Source organism: Nycticebus coucang, chromosome 19 (genome assembly GCF_027406575.1).
Source record: "Nycticebus coucang isolate mNycCou1 chromosome 19, mNycCou1.pri, whole genome shotgun sequence".
Taxonomy (NCBI): domain Eukaryota; kingdom Metazoa; phylum Chordata; class Mammalia; order Primates; family Lorisidae; genus Nycticebus; species Nycticebus coucang.
The window spans coordinates 28,942,894-28,961,341 of NC_069798.1; the positions used below are offsets into that span (position 1 = coordinate 28,942,894).

The following is an 18,448-nucleotide window of genomic DNA, read 5'->3' on the forward strand; positions in this document are numbered from 1 at the left end:
GGATCAAATGGGAGGTCTAGCTTGAGTGCTTTGAGGTTTCTCCATACTTCCTTCCAGAAAGGTTGTACTAGTTTGCAGTCCCACCAGCAGAGTAAAAGTGTTCCCTTCTCTCCACATCCACGCCAGCATCTGCAGTTTTAGATTTTGTGATGTGGGCCATTCTCACTGGGGTTAGATGATATCTCAGGGTTGTTTTGATTTGCATTTCTCTAATATATAGAGATGATGAACATTTTTTCATGTTTGTTAGCCATTCATCTGTCATCTTTAGAGAAAGTTCTATTCATGTCTCTTGCCCATTGATATATGGGATTGTTGGCTTTTTTCATGTGGATTAATTTGAGTTCTCTATAGATCCTAATTATCAAGCTTTTGTCTGATTGAAAATATGCAAATATCCTTTCCCATTGTGTAGGTTGTCTCTTTGCTTTGGTTATTGTCTCCTTAGCTGTACAGAATCTTTTCAGTTTAATGAAGTCCCATTTGTTTATTTTTGTTGTTGTTGCAATTGCCATGGCAGTCTTCTTCATGAAGTCTTTCCCCAGGCCAATATCTTCCAGTGTTTTTCCTATGCTTTCTTTGAGGATTTTTATTGTTTCATGCCTTAAATTGAAGTCCTTTATCCATCTTGAATCAATTTTTGTAAGTGGGGAAAGGTGTGGGTCCAGTTTCAGTCTTTTACATGTACTAGACTGTTTATTCCAGTTTCAGTCTTTTACATGTACTAGACTGTTTATTGCAGCTCAATTTACAATCGCCAAAATGTGGAAACAGCCTAAATGCCCACCAACCTAGGAATGGATTAACAAGCTGTGGTATATGTATACCATGGAATACTATTCAGCCATTAAAAAAAATGGAAACTTTACATCCTTCGTATTAACCTGGATGGAAGTGGAAGACATTATTCTTAGTAAAGCATCACAAGAATGGAGAAGCATGAATCCTATGTACTCAATTTTGATATGAGGACAATTAATGACAATTAAGGTTATGGGGGAGAAGCAGAAAGAGGGACGGAGGGAGTGGGATGGGGCCTTGGTGTGTGTCACACTTTATGGGGGCAAGACATGATTGCAAGAGGGACTTTACCTAACAATTGCAATCAGTGTAACCTGGCTTATTGTACCCTCAATGAATCCCCAACAATAAAAAACAAACAAACACTTAGTGTGTGTCACACTTTATGGGGGCAAGACATGATTGCAAGAGGGACTTTACCTAACAATTGCAATCAGTGTAACTGGCTTATTGTACCCTCAATGAATCCCCAACAATAAAAAAAACAAAAACAAAAACAAAACAAACAAACAAACAAAAAAAAACAACAAGTGCATTGTATCTCGTTCCTTTCTGAGTCTGGCACTCTCCAGTATCCTTCCCATCTCTTTTTGAAAAACACAAGACAGTAGAATATGTGTGAGAAGTGCTGGTATTTCCATTTAAAAGTGAGCTTGACCAGAAAACACACAGATTAGAAATTGTCCAAGTTCTGGAAGTAGAAGAGTATGTCTAATGTCCAGCCAACTTTGTTTTTTCAGCTGTAACAGACCCTGGAGCCAGAAGTTCCCATTCCCCTGTTCTACTTTATTTATGAGTGAGATAAGATAGCCCCTGGATCGACCAATGACCGTCTCAGGACAGATTTTAGCCAGACCTGAGGCAGGGCTGTTTTCGTCTCTGAAATCTCTGCCTGGGACTAGGCTTGTTGGCCCTGTTTTTCCCCAGAAGTCTTAGAGAAATGCAAGCTACCAGGCAGTGCCTGTGGCTCAGTGCACAGGGCGCTGGCCCCATATACTGAGGGTGGTGCGTTCAAACCGGCCCTGGTTTGAACTGCAACAAAATAATAGCTGGGCGTTGTGGCAGGCGCCTATAGTCCCAGCTACTCAGGATGCTGAGGCAAGAGAATCACCTAAGCCCAGGAGTTGGAGGTTGCTGTCAGCTGTGATGCCACGGCACTCTACCGAGGGTGATAAAACTCTGTCTCTTAAAAAAAAAAAAAAATTAAATGAAAGCTACCTAAATCTTAGTTCATCTTTTGTTCTCTGAGGGACATTTAAAGCAATTAGCTGGTATCTATAACTTAGAATAAAGGTTTGTCTAAACATAAAATCAGGGTATAAAAGAAGAAAGAAATGAGATACCTCATAGTGTGTAGTTATCACTGGATTAATTTGTTATACATCTAAATAAATCTGCAAGTCCAGCTACTAATATTGTGTTGTTCCGGTTGATGTTCGTACACTGCAGACTTGAATTCCATTATATTAAACTACCCCATGTTTCAGCAGAAATGGAGTAGTTGGATCCATTAATATTTCATTTTCAAAGAAAATAGTAAAATAATGGCTGATACTATATGAAGCTTTTGGCCTATAGACCAACTTTTTGGGTATATTTGGGATTCACACACTGTACTTTATACTCATGCTAAACTTTACATGCTACGGGCACAATAAATACTCACCATGGAAACCTCAGAGCAACTGCCAGACTCTGTTAGATGTTTTTTTATTCTTTTTGCTGGTAAAAATCTTTTGGAGGAAAAATTTTTTTTTGTTGGTAGATAAGAAAACTATTTTTAAATGAAATAACTGATTCAGTTGGTCAGATATTTGTCTTAATTGATTAAGATTGGTAATTGGGAGTTTTAAAACCCCATCATATACCTTTGGAAACCTAGAAATAGCCTTAAAGTTAACGAAACTGAGTCATAGGCTAATTTCAAACTGCAGCTTAAGTATTTGGTAATGTGGCATGATGCTGTCTGAGCCCAAGAGGGCGCTTTCTTTATCATAAATTTAATAAAATACTCCTATGAAACATTTTTCATATAATTGTATGTCATATGCACTTATGGAAATGCATGGGACATTTTAAATGTCTGCATTTTATCCAAATCTTAACTGTTTGCCATAAATGGGTCACACCTGTGTCAAGACACTGATTTCCCTCAATCCTTTAGGGCAGGTAGGCAAATCTTGGGTGTCTGAGGCCCTGGGCTGGTCTTCTGGGAGCCACAAGCTCCCTTGTCCAATGATCTAGTGGGCTGTGCAGGTGGCATTATTTTGTCTGTCCTATATGAGAGGAGGTTTGGCAAGCACAGTCTAGAGACAATTGCCAAGAAGGATAGATTATGTTCAGTTTTATGAGGTAGCCTGGCATGTTAGAAAGGATTCTGGCCTGGATATTAAGAGATCTGAGTTCTTACTGGCAGGTGGTTTGATCTTGCCCTCTCTAGACCTCGCCTCTCTTATCTGCAACATGAGTAGATCTCTGAGGTCATCTCCAAGTAATTGCCAATCTTGTTCTTTGATCATCCAGAACTGATCAGTGCTGAGCACTGTGCTAGGTCTGTGATCAAGGAGCTGCATCAGGCAGCTGGTGCTTACCAGATGTCTCTGGGAGCTGGGGCCATGGGCTGGGTCTCCCAGAGAAACAGAACAGGAAGAGTAACTCTAGTCAGGAAGAATGGTTGTTGCAGAAACTTCAAGGCCATCATACCCTTGGTGTGGGTGGTGAAGTGATAGAGCAGTGGACGAATTAAGACTGGACTGGAGAGGTTCATGAAGAGAGATGGTGAGGGATGAGAGATTAGCTAGGCAATTTAGCCTTAATCCTGGTCAGCAGACATGATGAGCAGGGGATTATCATGTGCAAAATTCCATCTTGTTTCCTGGTCCTTTCCTGGCCTTCTGAATTGCACTTGAACAGCTCTGCTGAAGTCTTCCCAGGCCAGTTAGGCCACCTGGCTTTAATACTTCCTGGTGCAATTAATTGTTTAATTAGTTGTTCCAGGAAACATATGATACTCCCCTGCCTTACCTGCCTGTGTCTCCAAGGGTGAGGACCTTACACAGCACTGTACCCAGCGTCTTGCACTGAATAAGTGCTCACTGAAATATTAGTTGAAGATGAGATCAATCAAGTTTTCAAACTCATCCTAGAAAAAGTGCTACATACCTCATTGCTGAATATCACTACTGTCACCAGATGACCAAGGAGAGTACTTTGAAGATGACCATAGTGATATTCAGCAATGAGGTATGTAGCACTTTGTCTAGGATGACTTTGCAGACTTGATTGACCTTGTACAATGATAACTCTGATGGCCATTCTAGAAAAAAGAGTTCCAAAATTGCTTTGAAAGGTGGACTTGGCACTGGTCTCAGTGTATAGCTTCCCAAGGGGAGTTCCTCGAAGGTGACCATAGTAATATTCAGCAATGAGGTATGCAGCACTTTTTCTAGGATAAATTCATGAACTTAATTGTCTGACCTCATCAAAGGAGATAAAGCCCTTACCCCAAAGTTAGACTGGCTTTTTTTAAAGAAAAAATTACTTTGATGCTTATTTTAAAAATCCTAATTGTGCAGAAGTGATTTATAATTCTTGCTTCATGACATATTGTCATCATTGGTCTGTGTATGTCTCCTAGTTTGATTTTTGTATAATATTAATATGAAGAGCATCAATGAGACTGTGACCTAACTGAGAAACTAGAGCATTACCCCTCACTTGTACCTGTGTGTGCTTCCCTCTCTCCCATTGCTTGACCAGGGTAGCAACACTTTTTTTTCTTTTGGGATATTATACACATCTGTTTAAATAATCTTACACAATTTTGCTTTCTGTAACGTTATAAAGAATGTATCATATCATATATGCTTTCTTGGACTGGCTTTCCTCATTCCACATTATGCCTCTGATGGTCATTCATGTCATGTGAAGCTGTAGCTCAACCACCTTTACTGCCTGGAACTCACCACAACCTTTATGTCCTTTTCCCTGTTGGTGGACATTTGGATCATTTCCAGCCTTTGATAATTACAAACTGTACTTCTGAGAACATTCTTAGACTCATATCCTGGTAAACTGGTGCTTTAGTAACCCTAGGGAAGATTTCTCAAGTGTGGTGGTATTGATGTTTGGGACTGAATAATTCTTTGTTGTAGGGGAGTTTAATGCATTGTGAGATTTTTAGCAGCATGCTTCGCATCAGCTAACTAGATGCTAATAACACTCCCTTCTCCTCCCACCCTAATCCTGACAACTAAAAATGTCTCCAGACATTGACAGATGTCCCCTGGGGTGGGGGCAGAATCACCCTGGTTCAGAACCACTGGCCTAGGGTATGGAAACATCACTTTTAGGCCATGGTATGAATATTTAACTTGATCAGATAGTGCCAATTATTTTGCTGAAGTGGTTTCAGCTATGCACACTCGCATAGTGGTATAGACAAGTGAGTTGACCTGTATTTTCTTCAGCACTTGGTATTACTAGAGTTCTTGATTTTGCCAAGTACATAAAAAAATGACATTTTGTTATGCCCTTAATTTGTAGTTCTCTTATAAAGTAAGACAGTAGTTCTCTTATAAAGTAAGAGTAAGTATAAAATATCTCCTCTTACCAAGTTTATTGGTTCACATCCACTTTTACAGTTGTGTTTTTGATTTTAAAATACATATTCTTGATTAGAGCTTATAACAATTGGATGGATTACAAATTCCTTCTCTGGGTTAATTGTCAAGTTGGTCTCATCCTGATTGATGTGGTCCTGGAATGTGCTTTAATGCTGTTTTGAGTATCTGTTTTGTGCATTTGAAACAGCTTAGCAGCATTCATTTTCCTTTTTTATTTATGTTTTAAAGCCTAACATTTATGACATTAGCCTGAGATCCAAATTTGGGAAAGTTAAATTGGCTTTGATGGAAACTGTGCTCTACACCAGTGTTTTTCAATCTTTTTTTTTTTTTAATCACACAGCACACTTGAGCCTATAGTTAAACATAAATTATGGCACACTTAAATTATGCTCATCCAAAAAAGAGTTAAAAAGGGATATACTTACTGTATTGTGAACTTCTGTCAAAAATAATTTAATTAATGATCTTTAAAAAATTTCAAGGCACACCTAAGATCCTCTTAGGTTGAAAAATCGCTGCTCTACAGAATTGGTCAGGTTGCAAGTCTATGGGTTGCTTTTCGAATGTGAAAAGGGTAGCCTTATATCTGGAACTGTTTGTGTTAAAAAAAAAAAAAAAAAAAGAAGAAGAAGAAAGAAAAGAAAATGCCTAATGGATTCAGAATAGTCCTGTGCCTTGGAGTAACTCCTTATCAATTAAAAACAAGCAAAATACCTATAGAGGTATTTAGAAGCCAAGGTCAAACACCCAGAATTCCTTAGCACAAATATAAACAAAATTAAATTATACTTTATAAGAAAATCTAGCTTAAAAAAGGCAAACTTGTCTGAATTAATTCTTGAAACTTAAATATTATTAGCATAAAACAAATTCTGTTCTATTTTATCATAGGCTGAAACTAAATGAAGCATAGAAGAAAATCATACCTTATTAGAAGGTGTTTTCTTCTCATTAGCAGGCAATGTCAGTACTTTGACCACAAGACATCCTGGAAAATTCCCAAATATTTCATCTTCTTTGGCACTACTGTGAATGGGATAGAGTCCTTAACTGTTTTTTCAACTTGACTATTGTTGGTATATATAAAGGCTACCGATTTATGAATGTTGATTTTGTAACCTGAGATGCTGCTGTATTCCTTGATCACTTCTAAGAGTTTTGTAGTAGAGTCCCTAGTGTTTTCCAGATACACAATCATATCATCTGCGAAGAGCGAAAGTTTGATCTCTTCTGACCCTATATGGATACCCTTGATCGCCTCTTCTTCCCTAACTGCGGTGGCTAAAACTTCCATTACAATGTCAAAAAGCAATGGAGACAATGGGCAGCCTTGTCTGGTTCCTGATCTGAGTGGAAATGATTCCAGTTTAACTCCATTCAATATAATATTGGCTGTGGGTTTGCTGTAGATGGTCTCTATCAGTTTAAGAAATAGCCCTTCTATACCGATTTTCTTGAGTGTTCTGATCATGAAGGGATGCTGGATATTATCAAAAGCTTTTTCTGCATCGACTGAGAGAATCATATGGTCTTTGTTTTTTAATTTGTTTATGTGCTGGATTACATTTATAGATTTATGCATATTGAACCAGCCTTGAGATCCTGGGATAAAACCGACTTGGTCATGATATATAATTTGTTTGATGTGTTGCTGTATTCTGTTTGTTAGGTTCTTGTTGAATATTTTTGCATCTATATTCATTAGTGATATCGGTGTATAATTTTCTTTTCTTGTTGGGTCTTTTCCTGGTTTGGGGATCAGGGTGATGCTTGCTTCATAGAATGTGTTAGGTAGTCTTCCTTCTTTTTCTACCTTTTGGAACAGGTAGAGTAATATAGGTACTAATTCCTCTTTAAAAGTTTGGTAGAATTCTGATGTGAAACCATCTGGTCCCAGGCTTTTCTTTTTAGGGAGGTTTTGTATGGTTGATGCTATTTCAGAACTTGATATGGGTCTGTTCAACATTTCCAGTTGATTCTGGCTAAGTCTTGGAAGGTGACGTGCTTCCAAGTATCGGTCAATTCCTTTAGATTTTCATATTTCTGAGAATACAGTTTCTTGTAACGTGAAAGATCTCTATAAAGAGAACTATGAAACTCTAAGAAAAGAAATAGCTGAAAATGTTAACAAATGGAAAAACATACCATGCTCATGGCTGGGAAGAATCAACATTGTTAAAATGTCCATACTACCCAAAGCAATATATAATTTCAATGCAATCCCTATTAAAGCTCCACTGTCATACTTTAAAGATCTTGAAAAAACAATACTTCATTTTATATGGAATCAGAAAAAACCTCGAATAGCCAAGACATTACTCAGAAATAAAAACAAAGCAGGAGGAATTACGCTACCAGACCTCAGACTATACTACAAATCGATAGTGATCAAAACAGCATGGTATTGGCACAAAAACAGAGAAGTAGATGTCTGGAACAGAATAGAGAACCAAAAAATGAATCCAGCTACTTACCGTTATTTAATCTTTGACAAGCCAATTAAAAATATCCAGTGCGGAAAAGATTCCCTATTTAACAAATGGCGCTGGGTGAACTGGCTGGCAACCTGTAGAAGACTGAAACTGGACCGACACCTTTCACCATTAACTAAGATAGACTCTCACTGGATCAAAGATTTAAACTTAAGACATGAAACTATAAAAATACTAGAGGAGAGTGCAAGGAAAACCCTTGAAGAAATCGGTCTGGGCGAGTATTTTATGAGGAGGACCCCCCGGGCAATTGAAACAGCTTCAAAAATACACTACTGGGACTTGATCAAACTAAAAAGCTTCTGCACAGCCAAGAACACAGTAAATAAAGCAAGCAAACAGCCCTCAGAATGGGAGAAGATATTTGCAGGTTATGTCTCTGGCAAAGGCTTAATAACCAGAATCCACAGAGAACTCAAACGCATTAGCAAGAATAGAACAAGGGATCCCATTGCAGCCTGGGCAAGGGATTTGAAGAGAAACTTCTCTGAAGAAGACAGGCGCACGGCCTTCAGACATATGAAAAAATGCTCATCATCTTTAATCATCAGAGAAATGCAAATCAAAACTACTTTGAGATATCATCTAACTCCAGTGAGACTAGCCTATATCACAAAATCCCAAGACCAGAGATGTTGGCGTGGATGTGGAGAAAAGGGAACACTTTTGCACTGCTGGTGGGAATGCAAATTAATACCTTCCTTTTGGAAAGAGATATGGAGAACACTTAGAGATCTAAAAATAAATCTGCCATTCAATCCTGTAATCCCTCTACTGGGCATATACCCAGAAGACCAAAAAGCACATCATAACAAAGATATTTGTACCAGAATGTTTATTGCAGCCCAATTCATAATTGCTAAGTCATGGAAGAAGCCTAAGTGCCCATCGATCCATGAATGGATTAATAAATTGTGGTATATGTACACCATGGAATATTATGCAGCCTTAAAGAAAGATGGAGACTTTACCTCTTTCATGTTACATGGATGGAGCTGGAACATACTCTTCTTAGTAAAGTATCTCAAGAATGGAAGAAAAAGTATCCAATGTACTCAGCCCTACTATGAAACTAATTTAGGGTTTTCACATGAAATCTATAACCCAGTTACAACCTAAGAATAGGGGGAAGGGGGAAAGGGAGGGGAGGGAGGGGGGAGGGGGGTAGAGGGAAGGGGATTGGTGGGATTACACCAGCGGTGCATCTTACAAGGGTATATGTGAAACTTGGTAAACGGTCTGTGAAGCTAGTGAATGATGCCCCATGATTGTATCAATGTACACAGCTATGATTTAATAAAAAAAAAAAGACATCCTGGAAGTGGGTCCTCCAAGTGAATGAGTGTGCTGCCTGCCCTTGGTCCTGCTCTACCACTCATAACAGCAAAGATACAATATACATATGTGATGTGAAAATTCATTGTGGGATCTGAGGATATTGAGCTCAAAGCAGGGGCAGCTTAGGATATAGGTCGGGATAGCTCTATTCAAACGTCTGTAGGACAGCTACATGGAAGAGAGGGATCAAAAAGACAGCAGAGGATGTAACTCCAGTCTCTGTGAAGTTATACAGGGGAAATTATTAAAGGGAAAGTATTTCTGTGTGTCAGTGGTGCAGAGTGCTTCGCAGAGTACTGTGCCTTCGTCCTTAGAGGTCAAGCAGAGTTCTGACTGTCCATTGGTTGGGGGGGTTAGATGTTTCCTCGTAGGATCCCAAGATGGTGGTGATAGCTAAGAGCTGAAGCAAACTGATGGGCTTGATGTGTGCCAAGCCTTTTAAAAATGTTTGTACGTATTAGTGCAATCCTCCTGGGAAGTTAGTACCATTACTACTCCTCACAGCGGCGATTTTCAACCTGTGTGCCACATTTAAAGATCCTTAATTCATGAAAGAAGTTTAAAGCACAGTAAGTATATTCCTTTAGTATTTACTCTTTTTTTTTTTTTTGATTAACATAATTTAAGTGTGCTGTGGAAGTTTAGCTCATAGGTTCAAGTGCACTGTGAGATAAAAAAGGTGGAAAAACCCTGGCCTTACAGGGATGAGGGAAGTTAGGCTCAAGGTCACAGGGCTTGGAAGGAGGAGGAGCTATAGAACAAACTCCAACAGCCTGGCTCCACAGCCTCCTCAACTCGGGCTGGGGGAATAAATGAAATCAAGTCATTTTGGAGGGAGGAATTCGGTGTTTGTTTTAAGGAGGAGAAAGGCTCAGGGGCTAGCAAGGTGGAGGGGGTTTGGTGGGCCAGAAGTAATAACACCTGCAAACTCCTGAGCCAGCTGAGGAAAGGTTGTCTCAGGCTGGAGATCATGGGTGCAGTTTTCACTTGGCTGCTGTGAGAGCAGGTGGAAGCAGGACTGAGGCTGGTACGGGGTGGTATGTTGAGGATCTGCTGTGCCAGGCTCTGAAGGACAGCTGAGATATGTGTGTTTGTGGCTTTCCAGGAGAGACACTGTCCTGCTGGTCTCCTTGAATCTGCTGGAGGCACCCTCAATCCAGGTTTTTGAGACAAGTAACCATGGACTTTTGTCAGTGCTTCTCTCTTCCTTTTCTACCACATCTGCTCAGTCACAAAGTTCAGCCAAATTTTCTGCTTTAATTTTTTCCAGATCCATTTTTCCTCCTTAGTTACACAACTGTCAACCTACCTAGCAATGGGGCCTGTATAACTTTGATTCCAAAATATGACAAGCATATTATAAGAAAGAGGAATTACAGATCAATCTCTTTCCAAAAGAGATATGTAAAAATTTCTTAATAAAATATTAACAAATAGAATCCAGCCGTGTATAAAAAGGTTAATATGTTAGAACAAAGTGAGGATTATTCCTGGGATGCAAGGTTGGTTTAACATTTTTTTTTAAAAGCAGTCTTTGTAACTCTTTAACAGAAAAAAGGAGAAAATCATATGATTATCTTGACAAATGCAAAAAAAAGCATTTAACAAAATTTAATATTCATTTATGCTAAAAATTCTTAGCAAATTAGGATTAGAAGGAAAACTCTTTAATCTGATTAAAAATATCTACAAGTTAAACTATGGCTTTCCTTGAAATATGGAATAAGAAAAGGAAGCAACACTGTCATGACTTCAACATTGTGTTGGAGGCTCGGCACCTATAGTTCAGTGGTTAGGGCACTGGCCACATACATGGGGGCTGGTGGGTTTAAACCCAGTCCAGGCCTGCCAAACAACAATGACAACTACAACAACAACAGCAAAAAAAAATAGCTTGGAGTTGTGGCAGTTTCCTGTAGTCCCAGCTACTTGGGACGGTGAGGCAAGAGAATTGCTTAAGCCCAAGAGTTTGAGGTTGCTGTGAGCTGTGATGCTATGGCACTCTACCAGGAGTGATATAGTGAGATTCTGTCTCAAAAAAAAAAAAAAAAAAAAAAAAATCCTAGCGTGATATTGTATAACAGGGCAAGAAAAAAGAAAGGCACATCATTTGGAAAGGGGTAGATGAAACCATCAATATTTACAGATTAAATAATTGTCTATATTGGAAATCTAGAAGAATCTCTATAAAAATTATTGTAATAGGGCGGCGCCTGTGGCTCAGTGAGTAGGGCGCCGGCCCCATATGCTGAGGGTGGCGGGTTCAAACCCAGCCCCGGCCAAACTGCAACAAAAAAATAGCCGGGCGTTGTGGTGGGCACCTGTAGTCCCAGCTGCTCAGGAGGCTGAGGCAAGAGAATCGCATAAGCCCAAGAGTTAGAGGTTGCTGTGAGCCGTGTGACGCCATGGCACTCTACCCGAGAGCGATACAGCGAGACTCTGTCTCTACAAAAAAAAAGAAAAAAAAATTATTGTAATAAATTTAGAAAAGTTTCTGGATATAAAGTATTATTAAAAAAGCAGTTTTATTTCTATACACATTCGACAAATAGAAAATGAAATCTAGAACTTGGCAACATGTACACCAGCATCCAAATTTATACTGAGAAATAAATTTAATGAAAGATAGCTAAGACCGCTACTGAAAATTTAAAAACATTACTAAAGACATTGAAAGAAGATTGTAATAATAGTAAGTCTAAATAAAGGATTTATCATGAAATGGATTAGAAGACTCAACAGGTAAAGCTATTTGTTCTTCAAATTTATATATAAATATAATCCAAATCAATAGTCCAGCAAGACTTTTGGACTTTTGGAAATTGAAAGGCTGACTAAGACATTCTCATGGAAATGCAAAGGCTAAGAAAAACATCAAATCTTGGCAAGGATGTGGAGTAACCTGAATGCTTGGAATGCAAATTCATCCAATCATTTTTTAAAAGGCAGTTTAGTTTTTAATAAAGATGAACTCAGATATATCTTATGACCCAGAAATTCTATCCCTAGATGTATGGTACATAGTAATATATACATATATTCACCAGAAGACATGTTCTACAGTGTTCATAATGCACCATTCCACATAACCTGGAACTGGCCAGGTATGCTGGCTCACGCCTGTAATCCTAGCACTCCTGAAGATCAAGGCAGGGAGGGTTGCTTGAAGTCAGGAGTTAAAGGCCAGCTTAAGCAAAACAATACCCAATTTCTACTAAACATATAAAAATTAGCCAGGCATGGTGGTATGCATCTGTAGTCTCAGCTACTCAGGAAGCTGAAGCAAGAGCACTGCTTGAGCCCAGGAGTTTGAGGTTACTTTGAGCTAGACTGAAGCCGTGGCACTCTAGCCTGGGTGACAGAGTGAGATTCTGTCTCCAAAAAGCAAAACAAAACATAACAAAAAATACAAAAAAGCTGGAGCTTAAAAGTACCCAAATGTCATCAACAGTAGAATGGATAATTAAATTGTCTGATATCTATATAAGGGGATATAATACAACAATGAGAATGAATGATCTTCAGGTACACACAACAATGTAGATGAATCCCACAAATGTGACGTTGTGAAGTTACATTATGATTCCTTTTAGATAGAGAGAAAAGCCATTCAAAGCTAATTTATACTACTTGATATAAGGTGAGGGAGGGAAGAAGTTGAAAAGGAGCATTAGGGGGCGCTGGTTAGATAGGTGTGTTTGAAAATTCAGTGATTTGAGTTCTTTAGTAAAAAGGAAAAAAACATAGCTTTTTACTATGTCCTCACTAGGACAGTGAGGCAAGAAAATTAAAGGTTCTGGAAAATGATCCCTGGAGTGAGAAATGGCAGATTCATAAAGACTGCAAGGAAGAACCTTCTGAGGACATTGAGAAAGCAGAGGATGGACACAATCGATGAAGTTAAAGGAGAATCGTGGTAGGAGGAAAGGAATGAAAGGCGTGGATGAATGGGGGCTTGTGGTCAGAGGGAAGGAAAGTTGATGTAAGATTTCCATGATGGCCATTCTATATGATAATAGGCTCTAGAGGGGTTGAGGTGAGGAAAGGTGAAGGCCACTGAAGTTCATGAAGAAGGGATTGTGAAGCCCAGCAGGGTGTTAGGCAGGTGTTTATATGCACTGTGATGTAGGCCAGAAGTTGATGGGACTTAGAGGCCAAAGGAGGGTAATGACCCAATTGTCAAATTCTTTAGTTTGTATTCAGCTCCAAGAACAAAACCTAACTAAAACTTCCCTAAGCAAAAATAAGAATTTGTTATCTTACATTAGTGGAAGGTCAGGTGGACCTCTAGAACTACTCGATATAGCTATTATAACTGTCATGGGAACTGCTTTCCTCTCTCTCTCTTCAAATCTGCTTTTTTGGAGTGGGCTTCACTTATAGGCAGCCTTCCCTTACTAGGAGCTACAGGCAGCCCCAGACTCAGAGTGTCTGTATAGTGAATCATCCTTGAAGGCACCAGGAGCCATCCCAGGTGCCATATGACTTGGCTCTGTCAAACTTTGTACTCACCTTGGAAGTGGGGATGGATCCAGCCCCCTGAACCACATTCAGGAGAATGAGGGATTAGATCCCCAAACCAGATGTGTACCATGGGGGTCAGTCAGTGCCAGATTGGCCTGATCCTCAATGGTTTCTCACTAATGGTTTCCAGTGTGGTTAAAGTGTGAAGACTGGTTGCTACAGAGCTGGTTGTTAGCAAGAACAGTGACTGGATGACTCTGTGTGGAGGAGAAAAGGCACATAGAAGGCCTGCCCGAGGCCAGAGTTGCATTTGGGGAGGGGGCACAGGGCAGAGACATCCGGCCACCTGAACAAGGAAAGTCAGCCTCTTCTGGGTTGTTGCATCCCCACCCCACGTTTAAGGTTCCTCGTCTCAGAACTGTCTCCCCTCTCCTAACAGACTGAGTGTGCTCCTCTTCATTTCAGCCAGCTTGGTGTGTGTTTTTGCTTCATCTTCCTGTTTGTAATGCTCATCTGTCTTCTCCATCCTGTCTCTGTGCATTTCTCTTTTCCTGGCCTCTTCTCAGGGATGAGGAGGAGGAGGAAGAGGAGCAGCCCATCACGGAGCCCAATTCAGAGGAAGAGAGAGAGGACCATGGCCCCTGTCAGGGCAAGGACAGGTACTAAGGGGTGGAGCCTCCCAAGCTCACACCAACAGCCAGAGGCTCCTCCCTGATGGGTAGTTTGCCCCCACCTTCTAAGTGCCGCCCTTCCTCATGGCTCCCACCCGCAAACCTTTAGTTACCCTGTTCACACAACCACAGAGTGACTAATATTGTAGAAATAACTGAGCATGTTTTTGTTAGGAAACTGCACTTTTTATTAAAATCCTGCCTTCCTGACATGCTTTAAGGAAAAAGTCACTTTTTTTCCCTCACTGTGCCCTCTCTCATTGAGTGGTTCAGCTCGGTCAGATTGACAGTGACTAAAAAGGTTCACCTCTGCTGAAAAGATTCTAGTCCTTTTAGCATTGTAAGAAGAATTCCGTGTGTTCCTTTCTTCCTGGTTTTATCAGTATAATGTTAGTTAAAGTGTGTGGATAACTACTATGTTAATCATTCAGGTTTATTTTTTATCCAAATGGAAAGGAATATGTTCACTTCATGACTCATGCAGAATAGCAAAATTTTCTAGTATTTATTTTCATGCCGAGAACAGTTAAGCTAACTCAACACCCTTTTGGGGAGTTCACGGTATACTCTGCTTACCTCAGCAAGGTGCATTCTTCTGTCTCCAGCAATGCTAACAGACACAGGCACCTTGCAGACATTTTTAAATTTTGTAGTTATTTTGCCCCAAATGATGTCTGTATAAAAAAACAAAAATTTGTTTATGGGTAATTTATGTTCCAATATTCAAAAATAATTCTAAATTTGGATGGTTTTGTCACTTAATTGATTGCCACTGCAAATAGATATTTATTACTATTTTTTAATCTACAAATAGTAAAATCATGAGGATCTTGGATGAATTTGAGTAAAATATTTCTCTTGCCAGCTTCTAAGTTAATGGGGTTCTTTGCTACCAACACCTCAGCTCCCTGGCTAGCAGTACACACTCAGGTTTTCATGTGGACTCAGTTGAACTCAGACCTCCACTATGCCCGGGGCTCATAGAGTGTTCTCTGAATTGACAGACTAATACTGTTCCCCCACCTTGGAAGAGTCTGAGAAGTAGCCAGAGGAGTGTGGAGAGAGGAGAGGGATGAGCTGATGATGGAGTGTTAGCCACCCATTTCAGAACGAGAGGAGGAGACAGATCAGTCTGGAACAGGGCCCTGTGCCCACACTCCTCTGCCATGCTTGTGGGGAGTGAATTATTGGTTAAGAATGCTCTGGGAAACGAGCATGTTAGGTTGCCAGCCCCACCTTACATCAAAAGTGAGCCACAGGAAATGATGTCGACCTTCCATGAAATACTGGATGGCTCTATGTCTGCTTAAACATTTGTGTTCTGTCCTATCCATACGAACCCTTCCACCCTCAGGTATTCATAGGGTTCCATACTTGCAGACCAGATGGAAGACTATGGCTGGAAAGGGCATCCCTAGTGAAGATGTGCTGTTAGAACACAGGTAGATGATTGTTTATCTCAGGCTCTGCGATCCCTGATGCTGGAGGGCATCCTTCCTGAGAGACTAGTTGGGCTTTTCAGTGTTAGGAATTAAAGGTGTTCATTTTAAACACCAGACCTTAATCTTGACAGTACCTAGGTGTTCATTAACCTTAATCCTAAAACTACGAGGCCTTAAAGGGGCATGAAGATTTCTGCTTCGTTCTGCTGGGTCGGTGTGTCCACTGCTCCCCCTTCCTACCGGCTTCATGTGTGCCTGACCCCACGCTGGGCAGACTGTAGTGTGGTCTTAGGCCTTCCTCCTGTCTACCCAAGGAAATTGGTGTGTCCTTGCCTGTATTTTAGACAAATAGAGCTCTGCATTTAAGTAGGAAAGAAAACAGTTCATACCCTGTGCCCAAATAGACATGTCTGAGAGTCAAGATCTCTGGGAGATGGACTATGGTTCTGAAAACTGCAGAGTTTCACTGAGATTCTCTTTGCTTATAAGGATGTGTGTTAAAATGCCTGAGGGTTTAAATCCAGCCCCCTAAAGATGAAAGGTTTTTTTTTTAACTTATTGACATTTAATTGTTTTTAAAATTTACACACAAAAATTGTGTATATTCAATGTACATAATGTGATGATTTGATACACATTGTGTAATGTTTACCATTGATTTGATACCATTGTGTAATTAGTCATATTAACTAATATAGTCATCACCACCCATACTCACCGTTTATGTGTATGGGACAAAACTGGAATTGTGGCAGAATCAGTCCTTGTGAAAGAATCTGGAGGACAGAGGTTAATGGTAGGCCCTGGGGAGGGCAGGAAGGGGCAACATTTGTCTCCTTGTCCTAGGCCTTCCTTTTGGCCCCTTGCCCTCCTCGCTGGAATTTCTTCTCCTTTTCTCTTGTCCATACTTGCTCTCACAAAAGGCTCTGAAAACAGTTACTAAAATATGTGGCTTCTGGGGATACCTCTACCTCAAAGTAGGGCTTGTTAGCAAGAGGACAGATCCGCTATTTGACCAAGACTAATAGAAGAAATTCATGTGCCCACACAACCAGTGAGGAGAAAGTTGGGGGTGGAGGGTGCAGAAGAGCCTTCCAGGTCCATGAAATCCCTTCTCAAAGGCCTCCGTGTGCCCAGAGGCCATACTTGGTCTGGGAGACTCTTTCTGGCACTCGGGAAGTCTTGCCTCACAGAAGCGCAAGCCAGGATTGCTTGAGCAAACCCAAGTTTTTGGTGATGGGCTTTTATGCTGCAGTTCAAGAACCACAGCTGGACTCCAAAGTAAGTGGCCATAATGGCACAGGAGAGGGTTGTGTTACGTGTCTTCTCTCTTTCCTAACCTTTGCTCCCTCTCTCTCATCCCTTTTCTTCCTTTCTCTTCCTCCCCTTCCTGCTGGGTCCATAGCAAGGCAAGCACTGCCTCAGAGCAGAGCCTTCCTGGACAGGATGCTGCTCCCAGGAGTTCTGCCCTCACACCTGTCTCTAATGCCACCTTGAAGGGAAAGCCGCTTCCAGCCAGCAGTGCAGGGGAGAACCCCCTGTGCAGTGGGTCCTCTGGGCCTGAGGCCACCCGGCCTGGCCTCCTGCTGTCCCCTGCCCCAGCTGTGAGGCCCTCCTCCACCGCACCTGCCTCGTTGAAGTCATCACCAACCATAGACAAGCTGCCCTACGTGCCCCACAGCCCCTTCCACCTCTTCTCCTATGACTTTGAGGACTCTCCCTTATCCACCAAGGAAAAGGAAGCCGAGTCCCAGAAGGAAAACAGGTAGATTTGCCCACCTGGAGGCTTGTTTGTGATTAACTGGGGAAGAGAACACAGCCTGTGAATTTGCTGCTGTGTTTGTGTGGAATCATTCCAAACAGGGAGCAGTCATGGCATAAACGAATTTCCTGACTCCGAACTAAATAATGAACGCTATTTAGATACGATGGAGAAGGAAATGGTCATCCAAAAGGAGATCTTTTGTTATAATAATTAATAATGGATTTTAAATGCAAAGTTTTAAAAATATGTATGGTATGTCAAAGTCTGTGCACCTTGTTTCCATCCGTCTGGCATGAAGTCACTGTGACCTGTGCCGTGCAGCAGGATGCTCGCTGTCTTTCCTGCAGCACTGTGCGTTGGGTTTTCCTTCCTTTGACAGTTCCTCCGATTCTGCCTCTGAACCCTACAACTTCCGGTCTTTCTCTTCTAATAGGTGGGTAGCTTTTCTTTATTTTTTCCCCCTTTTCCATTGCTTTTGGTTTTTGTATTCTAATGTATGTATCTTTCTTTTCAAAGATTTCTCCTAGCTTTCCATAAGATGGCACACAATTACAGTCTAACCCACTTAATTGGGCATAAATATAATTACATTATTTAACTATGAACACTTAAATATTTCTTATAAGAGTTGGAGATGGGACGGAGGGAGGAGTGCAAATCAGAACTCCTCAGGGAATATGTAACGGGTGCTGTCTGCCTACCTGCATGACTGCCCTTCACTGTTGCCTGAATTGGGAGCTCTCTGCCAGAATGGGGAACAGGGAATGGGGTGACTTATGTTTTGAACAACCAATTGTCCACAATCAATAGTCAGTCATTCTGATGGCCTCTCCTATCTTAATGGTAA

General features: G+C 40.7%; 1 protein-coding gene across 10 annotated transcripts in view; it reads left to right on the forward strand.

Moving 5' to 3' along the window:
- The window catches only part of FHOD3 (formin homology 2 domain containing 3), a 584,424-nt gene that overhangs the window by 419,129 nt on the left and 146,847 nt on the right, over window positions 1–18,448 (forward strand). For 4 of the 10 annotated variants that reach the window (XM_053571099.1, XM_053571100.1, XM_053571102.1 and 1 more), the window contains 3 exons: window positions 14,290–14,382; window positions 17,242–17,601; window positions 17,981–18,034. The exons of 3 other annotated variants lie outside the window; for them this stretch is intronic. In XM_053571099.1, coding sequence (XP_053427074.1) covers window positions 14,290–14,382; window positions 17,242–17,601; window positions 17,981–18,034 — 507 coding nt within the window. The remainder of the gene's footprint in view (window positions 1–14,289; window positions 14,383–17,241; window positions 17,602–17,980; window positions 18,035–18,448) is intronic. 3 more of the 10 variants (XM_053571101.1, XM_053571106.1, XM_053571103.1) reach the window with 2 other exon arrangements.